The sequence below is a fragment of the Pongo pygmaeus genome, chromosome 7 (assembly GCF_028885625.2).
Source record: "Pongo pygmaeus isolate AG05252 chromosome 7, NHGRI_mPonPyg2-v2.0_pri, whole genome shotgun sequence".
NCBI lineage: Eukaryota > Metazoa > Chordata > Mammalia > Primates > Hominidae > Pongo > Pongo pygmaeus.
In genome coordinates this window covers 65658719-65677190 of record NC_072380.2, presented here as the reverse complement: position 1 = coordinate 65677190, position 18472 = coordinate 65658719, and the positions used below count along the sequence as shown (strand labels likewise).

Genomic DNA, 18472 nt, shown 5'->3' with positions numbered 1-18472 from the left:
AGAAACCCCACCAGTAAGTAGTCACTGCTTATCACCTGTATCTTCCCACTCTACCGGCCCTAGGCAAGCACGAGTCCGCTTCCTGTCTCTATAGATTTGCCCGTTCTGGAGCATACCATATGTGATCTTTGCTGGCTGTCTCCTTTCACTTGGCGTAATGTTTTTGCACTTAACCCATGCCGTAGCATGTATCGGCACTTCATTTCTTTTTCCAGTTGAATAATATCTCATTGTTTGGATAGACACATCACATTTTGTTTGTCCATTCATCAGCAGATAGACATTCGGGTTGTTTCCACATTTTGGCTGCATGAATCATGCTGCTATGCACATTCCTGTGCAAGTACGTGCGAACATATATTTGTGTTTCAAGTAGAAACCTCGGAGTAGAACTGCTGAGTCATATGGTAACTTGAGTTTTAACATTTTGAGGAACTCCCAAACTGTTTTACAAAGCAATTGCACCATTTCACATGGTAATATTTGAGAGATCCAATTTCTCCGTGTCCTTGCCAACAGTTACTGTTGTCTTTTTTATTCTAGCTTCATAAGTGGGTGAGAAGTGGTATTTCATTGTGGTTTTGATTTGCATCTTGCTAATGACTACTGATGTGGAACATCTTTTCATGCATTTACTAGCTATTTGTACATGTTCTTTGGAGAGATGTGTATTCAGATCTTTTGACTATTTCTAAATTGATTTATTTGCATTTTATTATTGAAATGGAAGTGATCTTTATTTTAAGATCTGAGGCCTAAAGAGTATTATTTTAATGATAATTTTATATGCTTCTTATTTCTGAATTGTTCTGTATTTGTATCAGTTATAGCTATAATTCTCTTTGGGTTTCATCTGCAAATAGGAAGAATTTTACCTCTTTATTTCCAATTCTCAGGCCTCTAATTTTCTTGTCTAATTAGCTAACATCTAAAATACTTTTTTTTTTTTTTTTGAGATGGGGTCTCACTCTGTCGCCCAGGCTGGAGTGCAGTGGTGTGATCTCAGCTCACTACAACCTCCGCCTCCTGGGTTTAAGTGATTCTCCTCCCTCAGCCTCCTGAGTAGCTGGGATTACAGGCATGCAACACCACGCCCGGCTAATTTTTGTATTTTTAGTAGAGACGGGGTTTCACCATGTTGGTCCCGCTGGTCTTGAATTCCTGACCTTGTGATCTGCCCGCCTCGGCCTCCCAAAGTGTTGGGATTACAGGCATGAGCCATCGCGCCTGTCCAAATACATTGTTAAATAGTAGTAGAGATTGTGGACATTTTGCCTTATTCATGATTTTTGCAGGAATGCTTTCAGCATCCCATCAACATAAAAATGGATTTTATCACTGACAATTTGGGTTTTATTTATCTTGTTGCTACTGTATTTTCTATATTCTTTATTATATCTTTTCTTAACACTCTTTAATTTATAAAAGTTTTTCAGCCTGTTTTTAGCACAACTGTTTTATAAATTTTCAGTGTGTGTGTGTGTGTGTAGCTCTATTTTTCTTTAAAGGCAAAATCATTAGAAATGCAGGAACCCTTTTGACTTCTTTCTTTCATGATGTCAGGGCTAAATAGTTTCAGTAAATAATGGCTTCTTTAAAAAAAAATCCAACCAAAAAAAACTTGAGAGGCATCTGAGTGGTATGCTCTCTGCATGACTTCCGAGGCTTCTTTTGTAAGCAGAACACATTACTGCTCAGCGGGTATGAAAAAGCAGAGAAAAAAAGAGATGAATTTGACAGGAGATTCCTCAGAGAACCAGAAGCTGTACTGCAAACTAAATAATGCAAACTTATTTAAGCTTTGTTACACTTTTTCCCTCATTTCAAGTAAGAATGTTTTAAAGAGACAATGTGTTTTTGAAAAAGAGAAGAATTTTTTTTGTGAAGTTTTCTTTACCTCAGTCCACTGTTACTGTTACAGCAGAACTAGAAGATGTCTATAGTAGCCAAGACAGTTGCTCGCTGTGTTTTAGGAAGTTTCAGTAAAAGAAGACCCATGGCCAGATATATTTTGGTAAAATTTTGAGTGATAAAGAGAAAACTTACTAGAAAGGAAGAAAACTTTATATTCAAGTGAACAAGAATCAGCATGCCTTCCCTTATAACACTAAATACCAGAAGGCCTTACAACAAAATGTTGAGAAAAATTCACAAGCACTTAGAAAACAAATTTCCATTTACCTTTCTTGAAAATTGACTTGACTATGTATATTAATAGGGATAAATCTCAAAAGTGTGGTGAAAAAAAAACAATGAAATTCACTATTAAAACAGTTGTAGTTTGCTGTGTACTTTTCCCCATCTCATTTCTTCCTCTCTTTACCCTAGAGACAGCCACCATTTTTAACTTACTGTTTACCATTCCAATTCATAATTACGCTACTATATTATATTCATAAACATATTTCTAAACATAGTATAAATGTAATTATGTAACATGTATTGCTTTATAATTTGTTTTTTTTCACTCTAGCATATGAATTTATTTATTTCTGAGACAAGGTCTCACTCTGTTGCCCAGGCTGGAGTGCAGTAGCATGATCATGGCTCACTGCAGCCTTGAACTCCTGGGTTCAAGTGATCCTTCCACCTCAGCTTCTAGAGTAGCTGGGACTACAGGCACATGCCACCATGCCTGGCTAACTTTTTTTTTTTTTTTTTTTTTTTAGTGGAGACATGGTCTCGCTATGTTGCCCCAGCTGGTCTCGAACTCCTGGGCTCAAACAATCTTTCTGCCTTGGCCTCCCAAAGTGCTGGGATTACAGGCGTGAGCCACCACGCCTAACTTATTTATTTGTTTAGTTTTGTTTTTCTAGTATATGAATTTAAATGCTGTATGGTAGTGGATTGTATAACTATACCACAATATATTCATCCATTCTCCTGTCTATGCCCTTTAGAACCATTTTAAAATTTTCTCACTCAGATGAATGCTGTAGTGAATCCTCTCATACATGTCTCCTTTTTTTGCAGGGGTGTGAGAAGTTTTTCCAGGGTATAGGTTTTTCTTTTCATTTTTTTGTTTTAGTTTTTCAGAGTCTCACTCTGTTACACACACTGGAGTGCAATGGCACAATCATAATTCACTGCAGCCTCAACCTCCTTGGGCTCAAGCGATCCTCCCACCTCAGCCTCCTGAGTAGCTGGGACTACAGGTGTGCGCCACCATGCCTGGCTAGTTTTTGTGTTTTATTTTTTATTTATTTATTTTTCGAGATGGAGTTTTGCTCTTCTTGCCCAGGCTGAAGTGCAATGGCGCAATATCAGCTCACCGAAACCTCCACCTCCCAGGTTCAAGCAATTCTCCTGCCTCAGCCTCCTGAGTAGCTGGGAGTATGGGCATGCGCCACCATGCCTGGCTAATTTTGTATTTTTAGTAGAGACGAGTTTTCTCCATGTTGGTACGGCTGGTCTCGAACTCCCAACCTCAGGTGATCCACCTGCCTCGGCCTCCCAAAGTGCTGAGATTACAGGCGTGAGCCACTGCGCCCGGCCAATTTTTGTGTTTTTTGTAAAGATGGTGTTTCACCATGTTGCCCAGGCTGATCTCGAGCTCCTGGGCTCAGGTGATCTGCCACATATAGATTTTAAAAGGGTGTATATTTAACTTTCATTTTTCTGATCCTTGTTGGTAGGAAATACAAGCAGATTATTTTCTGTTCCATTTCATTTGCTTACTCTTTTGGTTGTTATTTATTAATGTATTTTAATGTTCTTTATCCTGGATATGAATTATTTGTTAATTGCATTGTAACTATCTTATCTGAATATGTTTTATCTTTTCATTTTATTTTTGGTATCTTTTGTCAAACATATTTTAAAAATAGCTTTATTAAGATATAATTTGGCCGGCCTGATGGCTCACACCTGTAATCCCAGCACGTTGGAAGGCCGAGGCGGGCAGATCACCTGGGGTCAGGAGTTCGAGACCAGTCTGGCCAACATGGTGAAACCCCGTCTCTACTAAAAATACAACAATTATTTGGGCATGGTGGTGCATGCCTATAATCCCAGCTACTTGGGAGGCTGAGGCAGGAGAATTGCTGGAACCTGGGAGGCTTAAGTTGCAGTGAGCCGAGATCACACCACTGCACTCCAGCCTGGGCGATAGAGCGAGATTCCATCTCAAAAAAAAAAAAAAAAAAAGATATAAGTTGCACACTATACAAGTTGCCAAATTGAACTGTATAATTCCATGGCTTTTAGTATATTTACAGAGTGGTATAACTATTGCCATGATTTTAGAACATTTCATCATCCCCAGAAGGAACTCTGTACACATTAGCAGTAACTCTATCTTCCTTATTCCTAGGCAACTGCTAATCTACTTTCTGTCTCTATGGATTTACCTATTCTGGACATTTCATGTAAGTGGAATAATAAAATACGTGGTCTTTTGTATCTAGCTTCTTTCACTTAGCACAATGTTTTCACAGTTCATGCTGTATTTTGGTGGTATCAAGACTTCATTCCTTTTTTTTTTTTGATACAGAGTTTCGCTCTTGTTGCCCAGGCTGGAGTGCAATGGTGCGATCTCAGCTCATTGCTGCCTCTGTCTCCTGGGTTCAAGTGATTCTCCTGCCTCAGCCTCCCAAGTATCTGGGATTACAGGCATGCACCACCACACGTGGCTAATTTTTTGTATTTTTTTTAGTATAGATGGGGTTTCACCATGTTGACCAGGCTGGTCCCGAACTCCTGACCTCAGGTGATCCGCCTACCTTGGCTTCCCAAAGTGCTGGGATTACAGGCATGAGCCACTGCACCAGGCCACTCATTCCTTTTTTTTTTTTTTTGAGATGGAGTCTCACTCTGTCGCCTAGGCTGGAGTACAGTGGCGTGATCTTGGCTCACTGCAACCTCTGCCCCCTGGATTCAAGTAATTCTCCTGCCTCAGCTTCCTGAGTAGCTGGGATTACAGATGCCTGCCACTGTGCCTGGCTAATTTTTGTATTTTTAGTAGAGACGGGTTTTCACCATGTTGGCCAGGATGGTCTCGATCTCTTGATCGGCCCGCCTCGTGATCCTCCTACGTCGGCCTCCCAAAGTGCTGGGATTATAGGCGTGAGCCACCGCACCCAGCTGATCTTTTTTTTTAAGGTGGGAATTGATTTTTGTATATGGTGCTATGTAGGAATATAAATACATTTTTATATATTTGAATACCAAGCAGGATGACCAATTTTCCTGGTTTGCCTAGGGTTTTCAGGTTTTCTGGGCTGTGGGAACTTTCAGTGCTAAAACTGAGAAAGTCCTATCAGTGGGGATGAGTTGGTACCCAAATACCAAGTATCCTGCTATTTACTGAATAGTTCATTTTCTCCTTTGCTGATGTCACTTTTATCATATGTTGGTAAGGTTTTCTAGATTTATTGTCTTTCACTGATGTTAAAACTATAGGGTGTACTTTTGGACTAATTATGAATAACATTACTTTTGAAAGAATTTTATTATAATAATTTTTTCTAAGAAAAAGTCTGAATTATTTGATTTGTATGTCATTGACATGAGATTGTTTACAGCTTTGATTTCACACTTAACACAAAATTCATTGCCACATTTTATATCAATATTTGACACCGTTGTATCTATGATTGTTACTTGTTTCCTGAGTCTTTCCTCTGGGTTCCCTTTTTTTCCTCTGAAGTAGGCCCTTTCTTCGGTTCTTTTAGGTTTGCAGGCAGTAAACTCAGTTGGCCTTCATATGTCTGAGAATGTCTTATTTTACCCATACTCTTGAATTATGGTTTGACTAAGTTTTCAGTTACTTTTCTCCAGCACTTTGAAGACATTGCTCTATTGTCTCTTCTACACACACCTAAGTGCTACAGAAGTGTATTGGCTATGATGGTGGTGATAGTGTCTTAGGTACAGATACTTATTTTATTCGTCCTACTTGTTACCTGTAGGAGGAGCCTGCTCTGGGACCTGCCCCGCCCTCTAGCCTTACACTATCCTGGGACAATATATTGTTAAGGTCAGCATGTCAGCCACCTCCCACACCCTGCGTGAGGCAGCGGAGAAAGGAGGGAAGGGAAGGTTTGAATGTCAGCTGGAGTCTCACCTGCACCCGGACATCCTGCACATCTCTAGGAGGATGGTCTCATTTCCGCACTGAGACCTACTGGCAGAGTGAGAATATAGGCCCCTAAACGCAGTCTGGCCATCACTGGTGTCTTCCTCCTTTAGGGCAGGCCCTGGACACCCACATGTTTCCTCTGCCCACCAGCAGCGCCTCTCCTCTGGCTTCCTGCAGAGCTGTCCAGATTCCTACCAGGGGCTGAAGTCTCACCTTGACACTGCCTAGCTCTTGTCAGCCCCATGGCCACATGTTTCCTCTTGCTGTGGGAATAAAGAGACCATCGGTATTGGGATCCCCCTGGTGGATGTTCTATTGCTGTGTCCGTTCCACCAGATTGGAACTTCTTGGAAATGAATACTAGCCTGAGTTGGGCAGGAGCCACCAAACTTCCCTGGGCATTTCATTTTCAACCTCCAATCTCCTCCCCAGGGATCAGTTCTGTTAGTTCCATATCGCGGTTTGTGATCAGTCCATTATCAGTTTTTCTTCTTTTCTACCGGACAGAGGGCTTGGTCTAACTTATTGCCAAGCCTACATAAATTTAGGATGATTCGATTGCTGAAAGTGGTTCACAAACTTGGCTGGCAATAAGCACTTTTCATATCCGAGATTCCAAAGATGTAACCTAAAGTTCCCATGATTTTTAGGTGTAAATTATCTCCTTTTCTCCAGACCTTTAACAGCTACTCAAAGGGTCACAGATGTTTTACATTCAAGTCGTTTCTTTCCTTTTTAAAGCAATGACTGTCTGTGCATCTTCCTCTACCCGGTAAGTTAGCATATATTTTAATATTTGTCTCATTTAAAACACATATTTTGACATTTCTCTTTATAACAAAACAAAATTTATGAAATGGAAGCAGCAGAAGGTAAAATCCAGGCTCCCTCTACTTCATCGCCCTAACCTTTAAGACCTATCTTAGATCCTAAGCCTTCATTACCAGAGGAGTGCCCCGAGTCCAATTCTTTCTATTTCTGCCCAAATGTTGATAGTCAATCGTGAACCACCTGAGGTTGTTCTTTAGTTGTTTAACACACGTTGGCTTGATTTGAGGGATCTGAGCGTAAACCCCTTGAGAGCTAGACAGATGCAGCCTGCTGTTATTTCTGGGGTGTCCCTCTGTGTCAGGCATATAGTAGTTGCTTAAAAAACACTTATTGAATTAACCATAAGCTGCCACCGCTATTCGGGGGTGCCTCTTCCCAGTCAGAAGCACATTACACTTCCCAGTCAGGAGCACATTAATTAAAAAGCCCCAAATCTTACCACGAGCAGCTACAACAGCAGCACCAGCAGAAGCAGCATGCGTTGGACCCGCGACTCCCCGCTCCGGGCTGGCCTGGGGCGGCGCCTGGTGCGTCCTGGGCGGCGGGCATCTGCCGCTTCCGCATCTCCATCCTCTCTGATCCCATTGGCTGCAAAAGGGAGAGGAACAAAGGGGGCGGGAGGGGGTTCCAGCGTTATGAAGACGTAAGCCCAGGGAGTCAGCTGTTTGGATCATTGAAAAGATACAGTGCGACTATATTCAGGTCATTTTTGCTACTTCTCGTAAAATTTAGTGCTTAGAATCTTAGGATCAATTAATGTATCCAACACGTAATGCTTATCCTCTGCCAAGCATTGAGATACATTCCAGGGATAAACTAGCAGATGGAAGGCCCCTCCTTAGGCGCTCACAGTTAAAGGAAACAGAGACACACATGCACTGAAGACTCTGCAGTCAGTGCTACGCAGGGCCGTTCCCAGCTCCAGGCATCCCTGTGGCCTGAACCAAAGGGGGACAGGGATGATGGCAGCTTCATGACGCTGCCTGTGAGGCCAACGCGCAGATATGGGAGGAGGTCAACATGGGAAGGGCGGCCCGGCTAATACAGCAGGCTGACGGGAGGTCAGAAGAGGAGGGGAGTCCTGGAGGCCAGAGTGGCCGGAGTCACATCTTTCCTAGCTGGGTCACCTTGCAGAAGTGATCGAAACTGGGACGTGGAAGCATTCAGAACCCCGCCTGGTACAGAGTAATTGCCCAATTATTCCCAGGAAGCCAGGCAGGAGAGCCATACTGGCCTGCCCAGACCTGTCTTGCCATACCAGGGATGGTCACCCTTACCTACTTCAGTGGAGGCCAAGCCATATGACACAAAAGATCTGTGCCCTTCAGCCTCTGCCCTGTTGTTGCGGACTCCAAGAATGTGAAAGAAGAGAGATATAAAAGCAGCATGAGAAGCAAGAAATTGGTAAGCCCATTTTACGTTGGATACTATCTCTTGATGGAGCTAATTGCAAACTAATATCAAGGACACGTTAAAGAACCATAAATAGGACTTTGGAATTAATTTCTGGATCTATTATTCTATTTCAATATTAGATTTGTCTGTTCCTATTGATTACTACCTAATCCTCTATACTGCTGTACTTTGTTCTAATTATTTTATTTATTTTTATTTTTTAAATTATACTTTAAGTTCTGGGGCACATGTGCAAAACCTGCAGGTTTGTTACATAGTACATAGGTATATGCGTGCCATAGTGGTTTGCTGCACCCATCAACCCGTCATCTACATTAAGTATTTCTCCTAATGCTATCCCTCCCTTAGTCCCCCACCCCCTGACAGGCCCCAGTGTGTGATGTTCCTCTCCCTGTGTCCATGTGTTCTCATTGTTCAACTCCCACTTATGAGCGAGAACATGCAGTGTTTGGTTTTCTGTTCTTGTGTTAGTTTGCTGAGAATGATGGTTTCCAGCTTCATCCGTGTCCCTGCAAAGGACATGAACTCATCACTTTTTATGGCTGCATAGAATTCCATGGTGTATATGTGCCACATTTTCTTTATCCAGTCTATCATTGATGGACATTTGGGTTGGTTCCAAGTCTTTGCTACTGTGAACAGTGCTGCAATAAACATATGTGTGCATGTGTCTTTATAGTAGAATGATTTATAATCCTTTGGGTATATACCCAGTAATGGGATTGCTGGGCCAAATGGTATTTCTGGTTCTAGATCCTTGAGGAATCATCACACTGTCTTCCACAATGATTGAACTAATTGACACTCCCACCAACAGTGTAAAAGCATTCCTATTTCTCCACATCCTCTCCAGCATCTGTTGTTACCTGACTTTTTAATCATTGCCATTCTAACTGGCATGAGATGGTATCTCATTGTGGTTTTGATTTGCATTTTTCTAATGACCAGTGATGATAAGCTTTTTTTCATATGTTTGTTGGCTGCATAAATGTCTTCTTTTATTCATATCCTTTGCCCACTTTTTGATGGGGTTGTTTGTTTTTTTTCTTGTAAATTTGTTTAAGTTCCTTGTAGATTCTGGATATTAGCCCTCTGTCAGATGAGTAGATTGCAAAAATTTTCTCCCATTCTGTAGGTTGCCTGTTCACTCTGATGATAGTTTCTTTTGCTGTGCATAAGTTCTTTAGTTTAATTAGATCCCATTTGTCAATTTTTGCTTTTATTGCCATTGCTTTTGGTGTTTTAGTCATGAAGTCTTTGCTCATGCCTATGTCCTGAATGGTATTGCCTGGGTTTTCTTCTAGGGTTTTTATGGTTTTAGGTCTTACATCTAAGTCTTTAATCCATCTTGAGTTAACTTTTGTATAAGGTGTAAGGAAGGGGTCCAATTTCAGTTTTCTTTTTTTTAATTTTATTTTTATGTTTATTTATTTATTATTATTATACTTTAAGTTCTAGGGTACATGTGCACAACGTGCAGGTTTGTTACATATGTATACATGTGCCATGTTGGTATGCTTCACCTGTTAACTTGTCATTTACATTAGGTATATCTCCTAATGCTATCCCTCCCCTCTTCCCCTACTCCACGACAGGCCCTGGTGTGTGATGTTCCCCACCCTGTGTCCAAGTGTTCTCATTGTTCAATTCCCACCTATGAGTGAGAACCCAATTTCAGTTTTCTGCATATGGCTAGCCAGTTTTCCCAACACCATTTATTAAATAGGGAATCCTTTCCCCATGGCTTGTTTTTGTCAGGTTTGTCAAAGATCAGATGGTTGTAGATGTGTGGCGTTATTTCTGAGGCCTCTGTTCTGTTCCATTGGTCTATATCTCTGTTTTGGTACCAGTACCATGCTGTTTTGGTTACTATAGCATTGTAGTATAGTTTAAAGTCAGGTAGCGTGATGCCTCCAGCTTTGTTCTTTTTGCTTGGGATTGTCTTGGCCATACAAACTCTTTTTTGGTTCCATATGAAATTTAAAGTAGTTTTTTTCCTGTGAAGAAAGTCAATGGTAGCTTGATGGGGACAGCATTGAATCTATAAATTACTTTGGGCAGGTATGGCCATTTTCAGGATATTGATTCTTCCTATCCATGAGCATGGAATGTTTTTCCATTTGTTTGTGTTCTCTCTTATTTCCTTGAGCAGTGGTTTGTAGTTCTTGAAGAGGTCCTTCACATCCCTTGTAAGTTGTATTTCTAGGTATTTTATTCTCTTTGAAGCAATTGTGAATGGGAGTTCACTCATGATTTGGCTCTCTTTTTGTCTTTTCTTGGTGTATAGGAATGCTTGTGATTTTTGCACATTGATTTTGTATCCTGAGACTTTGCTGAAGTTGCTTATCAGCTTAAGGAGATTTTGGGCTGAGTTTATGAGGTTTTCTAAAGATACAATCATGTCATCTGCAAACAGACAATTTGACTCTCTCTCTTCCTATTTGAATACCATTTATTTCTTTCTCTTGCCTGATTGCCCTGGCCAGAACTTCCAATACTATGTTGAATAGGAGTGGTGAGAGAGGGCCTTCTTGTCTTGTGCCAGTTTTCAAAGAGAATGCTTCCAGCTTTTGTCCATTCAGTATGATATTGGTTGTGGGTGTGTCATGAATAGGTCTTACTATTTTGAGATACGTTCCATCAATACCTAGTTTATTGAGAGTTTTTAGCATGAAAGGGTGTTGAATTTTGTCGAAGGCCTTTTCTGCATCTATTGAGATAATCATGTGGTTTTTGTCATTGGTTCTGTTTATGTGATGGATTATGTTTATTGATTTGCGTATGTTGAACCAGCCTTGCATCCCAGGGATGATGCTGACTTGATGGTGGTGGATAAGCTTTTTGATGTGCTGCTGGATTCGGTTTGCCAGTATTTTATTGAGGATGTTCGCATTGATGTTCATCAGGGATATTGGCCTGAAATTTTCTTTTTTTGTTGTGTCTCTGCCAGGTTTTGGTATCAGGATAATGCTGGATTCAAAATGAGTTAGGGAGGAGTCCCTCTTTTTCTATTGTTTCTATTGTTTGGAATGGTACCAGCTCCTCTTTGTACCTCTGGTAGAATTAGGTTGTGAATCTGTCTGGTCCTGGGCTTTATTTTGGTTGATAGGCTATTAATTACTGCCTCAATTTCAGAACTTGTTATTGTTCTATTCAGGGATTTGACTTCTTCCTGGTTTAGTCTTGGGAGGGTGTATGTGTCCAGGAATTTATCTGTTTCTTCTAGATTTTCTAGTTGATTTGTGTAGAGGTGTTTATAATATTCTCTGATGGTAGTTTGTATTTCTGTGGGATCAGTGGTGATATCTGCTTTATAATTTTTTATTGTGTCTATTTGATTCTCCTCTCTTTTCTTCTTTATTAGTCTGGCTAGTGGTCTAGCTATTTTGTTGATCTTTTCAAAAACCAGCTCCTTGATTCATTGATTTTTTGAAGGATTTTTTGGTGTCTCTAACTCCTTCAGTTCTGCTCTGATCTTAGTTATCTGTTGTCTTCTGCTGGCTTTTGAATTTGTTTGCTCTCACTTCTCTAGTTCTTTAATTGTGATGTTAGGGTGTCAATTCTAGATTTTTCCTGCTTTCTCCTTTGGGTATTTAGTGCTATAAATTTCCCTCTAAACACTGCTTTAGCTGTGTCCCAGAGATACGGGTAAGTTGTGTCTTTGTTCTCATTGGTTTCAAAAAACTTATTTATTTTTGCCTTAATTTCATTATTTACTCAGTAGTCATTCAGGAGCAGGTTGTTCAGTTTCCATGCAGTTGTGCGATTTTGAGTGAGTTTCTTATTCCTGAGTTCTAATTTGATTGCACTGTGGCCTGAGAGACTGTTTGTTGTGATTTCTGTTCTTTTGCATTTGCTGAGGAGTGTTTTACTTTCAATTATGTGGTCAATTTTAGAATAAGTGTGGTGTGGTGCTGAGAAGACTGTATATTCTGTCGGTATGGGGTTGAGAGTTCTGTAGACGTATATTAGGTCTGCTTGGTCCAGAGCTGAGTTCAAATCCTGAATATCCTTGTTAATTTTCTGTCTCGTTAATCTGTCTAATATTGACAGTGGGGTGTAAAAGTTTCCAACTATTATTGTATGGGAGTCTATGTCTCTTTGTAGGTCTCTAAGAACTTGCTTTATGAATCTGGATGCTTCTATATTGGGTGCATATATGTTTAGGATAGTTATCTCTTCTTGTTGCATTGATCCCTTTACCATTACGTAATGATGCCCTTCTTTGTCTTTTTTGATCATTGTTGCCTTAAAGTCTGTTTTATCAGAGACTAGGATTGCAACCCTTGCTTCTTTTTGCTTTCCATTTACTTGTAAATATTCCTCCATGCCTTTATTTTGAGCCTATGTGTGTCTCTGCACGTGAGATGGGTCTCCTGAATATAGCACACTGTTGGGTCTTGACCTTTAGCCAATTTGCCAGTCTGTGTCTTTTAATTGGGGCATTTAGCCTGTTTACATTTAAGCTTAATATTGTTATGTGTGAATTTGATCCTATCATTATGATGCTAGCTGGTTATTTTGCCCATTAGTTGATGCAGTTTCTTCATAGTATTGATGGTCTTTACAATTTGGTACGTTTTTGTAGTGGCTGATGCTGATTTTTCCTTTCCGTGTGTAGTGTGTTCTTCAGGAGCTCTTGTAGGGCAGGCCTGGTGGTGACAAAATCTCTCAGCATTTGCTTGTCTGTAAAGGATTTCATTTCTCCTTTTCTTATGAAGCATAGTTTGGCTGGATATAAAATTCTGGGTTGAAAATTCTTTTCTTTAAGAATGTTGAATATTGGACCCCACTCTTCTGGCTTGTAGGATTTCTGCAGAGAGATCTGCTGTTAGTCTGATGGGCTTCCCTTTGTGGGTAACCCGACCTTTCTCTCTGGCTGCCCTTAACATTTTTTCCTTCATTTCAACCTTGGTGAATCTGATGATTATGAGTCTTGGGTTGTTCTTTTCGAGGAGTATCTTTGTGGTGTTCTCTGTATTTCCTGAGTTTGAATGTTGGCCTGTCTTGCTAGGTTGGGGAAATTCTCCTGGATAATATCCTGCAGAGTGTTTTCCAACTTGGTTCCATTCTCCCTGTCACTTTCAGGTACACCAATCAAATGTAGATTTGGTCTTTCTCATAGTCCCATATTTCTTGGAGGCTTTGTTCATTCCTTTTCATTCGTTTTTCTCTAATCTTGTCTTCACACTTTATTTCATTAAGTTGGTCTTCCATCTCTGATATCCTTTCTTCCACTTGATCAATTCGGCTATTGATACTTGTGTATGCTTCATGAAGTTCTTGTGCTGTGTTTTTCAGCTACATAGGTCATTTATGTTCTTCTCTAAAATGGTTATTCTAGATAGCAATTCCTCTAACCTTTTTTCAAGGTTCTTAGCTTCCTTTCATTGGGTTAGAACATGCTCCTTTAGCTCAGAGGAGTTTATTACCCACCTTCTGAAGCCTCCTTCTGTCAGTGCATCAAACTCATTCTCTGTCCAGTTTTATTCCCTTGCTGGCGAGGAGCTGTGATCCTTTGAAGTAGAAGAGACATTCTGGTTTTTGGAATTTTCAGCCTTTTTGTGCTGGCTTTTCCTCATCTTCATGGATTTATCTACCTTTGGTTTTTGATGTTGGTGATCTTTGGATGGGGTTTCTGTGTGGATGTCCTTTTTGTTGATGTTGATGCTATTCCTTTTGTTTGTTAGCTTTCCTTCTAACAGGCCCCTCTGCTGCAGGTCTGCTGGAGTTTGTTGGAGGTCCATACCAGACCCTGTTTGCCAGGGTATCACTAGCAAAGGCTGCAGAACAGCTGCCTGTTCCTTCCTCTGGAAGCTTCGTCCCAGAGGGGCACCTACCAGATGCCAGTTGGAGCTCTCTTGTATGAGGTATCTGTCGACCCCTGATGGGAGGTGTCTCCCAGTCCGGAGGCACAGGGGTCAGGGACCCACCTGAGGAGGCAGTCTGTTCCTTAGCAGAGCTCAAGCACTATGCTGGGAGATCTGCTGCTCTCTTCAGAGCTGCCAGGCAGTAAGTCTGCTGAAGCTGCTCCCATAGCTACCCCTTCCCCCAGGTGCTTTGTCCCAGGGAGATGGGAGTTTTATCTATAAGCCCCTGACTGGGGCTGCTGCCTTTCTTTCAGAGATGCCCTATCTAGAGAGGAGGAATCTAGAGATACAGTCTGGCTACAGCGACTTTGCTAAGCTGCAGTGTGCTCTGCCTAGTTCGAACTTCCTGGTGGCTTTGTTTTACACTGTGAGGGGAAAACCGCCTACTCAAGCCTCAGTAATGGTGGATGCCCCTCCCCCTACCAAGCTCAAGCATCCCAGGTCAACTTCAGACTTCTGAGCTGGCAGCGAGGATTTCAAGCCATTGGATCTTAGCTTGCTGGGCTCCGTGGGGGTGGGATCCACTGAGCTAGACCACTTGGCTCCCTGGCTTCAGCCCCCTTTTCAGGGGTGTAAACGGTTCTGTCTTGCTGGCGTTCCAGGCGACACTGGGGTATAAAAAACACTCCTGCAGCTAGCTCAGTGTCTGCCCAAATGGCCACCCAGTTTTGTGTTAAGGGCAGCCAGAGAGAAAGGTCGGGTTACCCACAAAGGGAATCCCATCAGACTAACAGCAGATCTCTCTGCAGAAACCCTACAAGCCAGAAGAGAGTGGGGTCCAGTATTCAACATTCTTAAAGAAAAGAATTTTCAACCCAGAATTTTATATCCAGCCAAACTATGCTTCATAAGAAAAGGAGAAATGAAATCCTTTACAGACAAGCAAATGCTGAGAGACTTTGTCACCACCAGGGCCCTGGTGGTGTAGGCACCAGAGGAAATCTTCTGGTCTGTAGGTTGCAAAGACTGTGGGAAAAGAGTACTATCTGGGTCGGAGTGCTCTGTCCCTCATGGCACAGTTTCTCATGGCTTCACTTGGCTAGGGGAGGGAGTTCCCTGACCCCTTGCACTTCCCGGGTGAGGCGACACCCACGCTGCTTCTGCTCACCCTCCGTGGGCTGCACCCACTGTCTAACCAGTCCCAATGAGATGAGCTGGATACCTCAGTTGGAAATGCAGAAATCACCCACCTTCTGCGTTGATCTTCTGGGAGCTACAGACCAGAGCTGTTCCTGTTCAGCCAGTTTGCCAGCCACAGGTTGTTTTCTTTTGTTGTTGTTGTTGCTTTCAGAGTTTTGCTCTTGTTGCCCAGGCTGGAGTGCAATGGCATGATCTTGGCTCACTGCAACCTCCACCTCTCAGGTTCAAATGATTTTCCTGCGTCAGCCTCCTGAGTAGCTGGGATTACAGGTGCCCACCACCACGCCCAGCTAATTTTTGTATTTTTAGTAGAGATGGGGTTTCACCATGTTGGCCAGGCTGGTCTCGAACTCCTGACCTCATGATCTGCCCACCTTGGCCTCTCAAAGTGCTGGGATTACAGGCGTGAGCCATTGCACCTGGCCTTAATTAGTCTCGCATGTAAGTTTCAGGACCACAAGAAAGACCCATCAAAGGGCTTTACTGTTTTTTCTTCTTTCATCCACTGTGAAAACAATGCTCCCAACATACCCAGAGACCACCCACAGTGCTCTGCTGGGGTTACTGAGCTGGTGTGGCTTACTTAGCCAAAAGGTGGAGGCAGAGACATGTGGTCAGCCACAGTCATGCTTTATGGGTACCACAGGGAGACAGCTTCGAAGGCAGAAACTCTGGGCTCAAGTGACTCCAGGGATCACCTATTCACCTCACCTGTGGAGGAGACAGCCTAACCATGATTTCACTTCATTCACTCAATTCAGGGCACTGAGGCCTCAGGACAAGCCAGCACAATCTCCAAACCAAGATGTTTTGAACAAAAGATGCTCCAGGTAACTATTATTTCCTATGAGGTATTGATGCAACTTGCCTCATTAAAAAAACATATTCCTTGGGAGGCTGAGGCAGGCAGATCACTTGGGGTCAGGAGTTTGAGACCAGGCTGGCCAACATGGTGAAACCCTGTCTTTATCAAAACTCCAAAATAATTAGCTGAGTGTGGTGGCACGCACTTGTAATCTCAGCTACTTGGGCTTGGGAGGCTGAGGTAGGAGAATCACTTGAACCCCGGAGGCAGAGGTTGCAGTGAGCCGAGATCGTGCCACTGTACTCCAGCCTCGGCAACAGTGAGACTCTGTCAAAAAACAAAAAACAAAAAAACCAAACCGTATCCTAATTAATTTCCAGAAGTAGGAAGGACTGTGACATGGTGCTGTCCCAAGGTCTCAGGGGAGTCCTGTTCCAACATCTTGGCCACACTGGGTCTTCCCAATCAGTCCATGAAATATCTATTCACTTAAATCCTCTCTTACATGTGGGGTAAGGGTCTCTTCAAACAGGTCTTGCACATTTTTGATAGGTTTACTCCTGAATATTTTGTAGGCTGATTTTTGCTGCTGTCATAAATGATATCTTCCCCTAGTACCCAACTGTGTTTTCTAAGTAGATATTTTAGCATATAGGAAGGCTAAGAATACTATATTGAATTCTCTTATAGTTCCAGTAATTTTTCTGTTGATTCTTTAATTAGATGATCATAGTGTCTCTGCATGATCACACTAGTCTCTTTGCTTCCTGTACCTTTTTAAGGTATCTGTTCTTACCCTGTTCTTATTTCACTGGCCAGGAAGTTGAATAAATATTGAAAAGTAGCAATAGTACTAGGCACCTTTGTTTTCCTCAAGACTTTCTTTAATGAGCAGACTGTTAGTATTTTGCTGACATGTATACTATGTGTTGGAGGTTTCTGGAAGATAACATTTCAAGTTAAGCAGGCTTTCTTTCACTATTTACATGGCATAAAATAAGTTGTGCTAACTTATTAACATTAAAAAAATTTTTAAATTTTAACTCTCTAGCCCTATGTCATAAGCTAACATATTTGATTTGTTTATATACACCTATCTGTTTGTAAATGTCTGGAAGAATTTTAATGACTGAGTGAGCTAACTCTTAGAGAACATCATAAAGTTTCTTAGGACCAAATATAGCCATTAGAAGTCAAAGGTAAATTCTATCAAAGTCTGTTGTTAAACATTTTTTTTTTTGATATGTAGTTTTGCTCTTGTCACCTAGGCTGGAGTGCAATGGTGCGATCTTGGCTCACTGCAACCTCCACCTTTTGGGTTCAAGCAATTCTCCTGCTTCAGCCTCCCGAGTAGCTGGAATTACAGGTGCCTGCCACCACGTCCAGCTAATTTTTGTATTTTTAGTAGAGATGGGAGCCAGGCTGATCTTGAACTCCTGACTTTAGGTTATCCACCCGCCTCAACCTCCCAAAGTGCTGGGATTACAGGCATGAGCCACTGCGCCCGGCCTGTCCTTATACATTTTTAAACAAATTTTTGAGACTGGAGAGCTCTGGAATTGTATACATTTTTAAAAACAGCTTTATTGAGGTCTAACAGACATCCAATAAACTGCACGTTTAAGGTATATAATCTGATAAGTTTTGATATGTATATACCTCAGAAGCCATCATCACAATCAAGATGGTGAACACATCCTGACCCTCAAAAGTTTTCTCAAAACCCTACCTCTTGAGAATTTCTCTTTTGTTCCTTCCCTCTTACGCCTCTGCCTTGGGTGCTGACTGATCTGCTTTCTCTCTATATCCATTAATTTGCATTTCTTGATTTTTATATAAAGGGAACCATATAACATATTTTATTGCATTCTGGTTTCCTTCGCGTAGCATAATTGTTTTGAGATTGTTGCATATATCAATAAGTCATTCCTTTTTATTCCTGAGCAGGATTCCACTGTATGGATGTACTACTATTTGTTTATCCATTCACCTATTGATGGACTTAGACCTTTTTGATGGTTGCTGAAAAGATTAGATATATAAGACATTGTCTTCTTTCGAACATGAAAATCTTTTTTTTTTTTTTTGAGATGGAGTTTTACTCTTGTTGCGCAGGCTGGAGTGCGATGGTACGATCTCGGCTTACCGCAACCTCTGCCTCCCGAGTTCAAGCAATTCTCCTGCCTCGGCCTCCCGAGTAGCTGGGATTACAGGCATGCGCCACCACGCCCAGCTAATTTTGTATTTTCAGTAGAGATGGGGTTTCTCCATTTTGGTCAGGCTGGTCTCGAACTCCTGTCCTCAGGTGATCTTCCTGCCTCAGCCTCCCAA

At 41.7% G+C, this 18472-nt stretch overlaps 1 protein-coding gene across 4 annotated transcripts in view; it reads right to left on the bottom strand.

The window, feature by feature from the left end:
• RGS20 (regulator of G protein signaling 20) overlaps positions 1-18472 on the bottom strand; it is a 112298-nt gene that overhangs the window by 16632 nt on the left and 77194 nt on the right. For 3 of the 4 annotated variants that reach the window (XM_054497698.2, XM_063668779.1, XM_054497699.2), the window contains one exon: positions 7350-7498. In XM_054497698.2, the coding sequence (XP_054353673.2) occupies positions 7350-7498 (149 nt within the window). Of the gene's footprint in view, positions 1-7349; positions 7499-8187; positions 8642-18472 lie in introns of those variants that run through there. The other variant, XM_063668778.1, reaches the window with a different exon arrangement.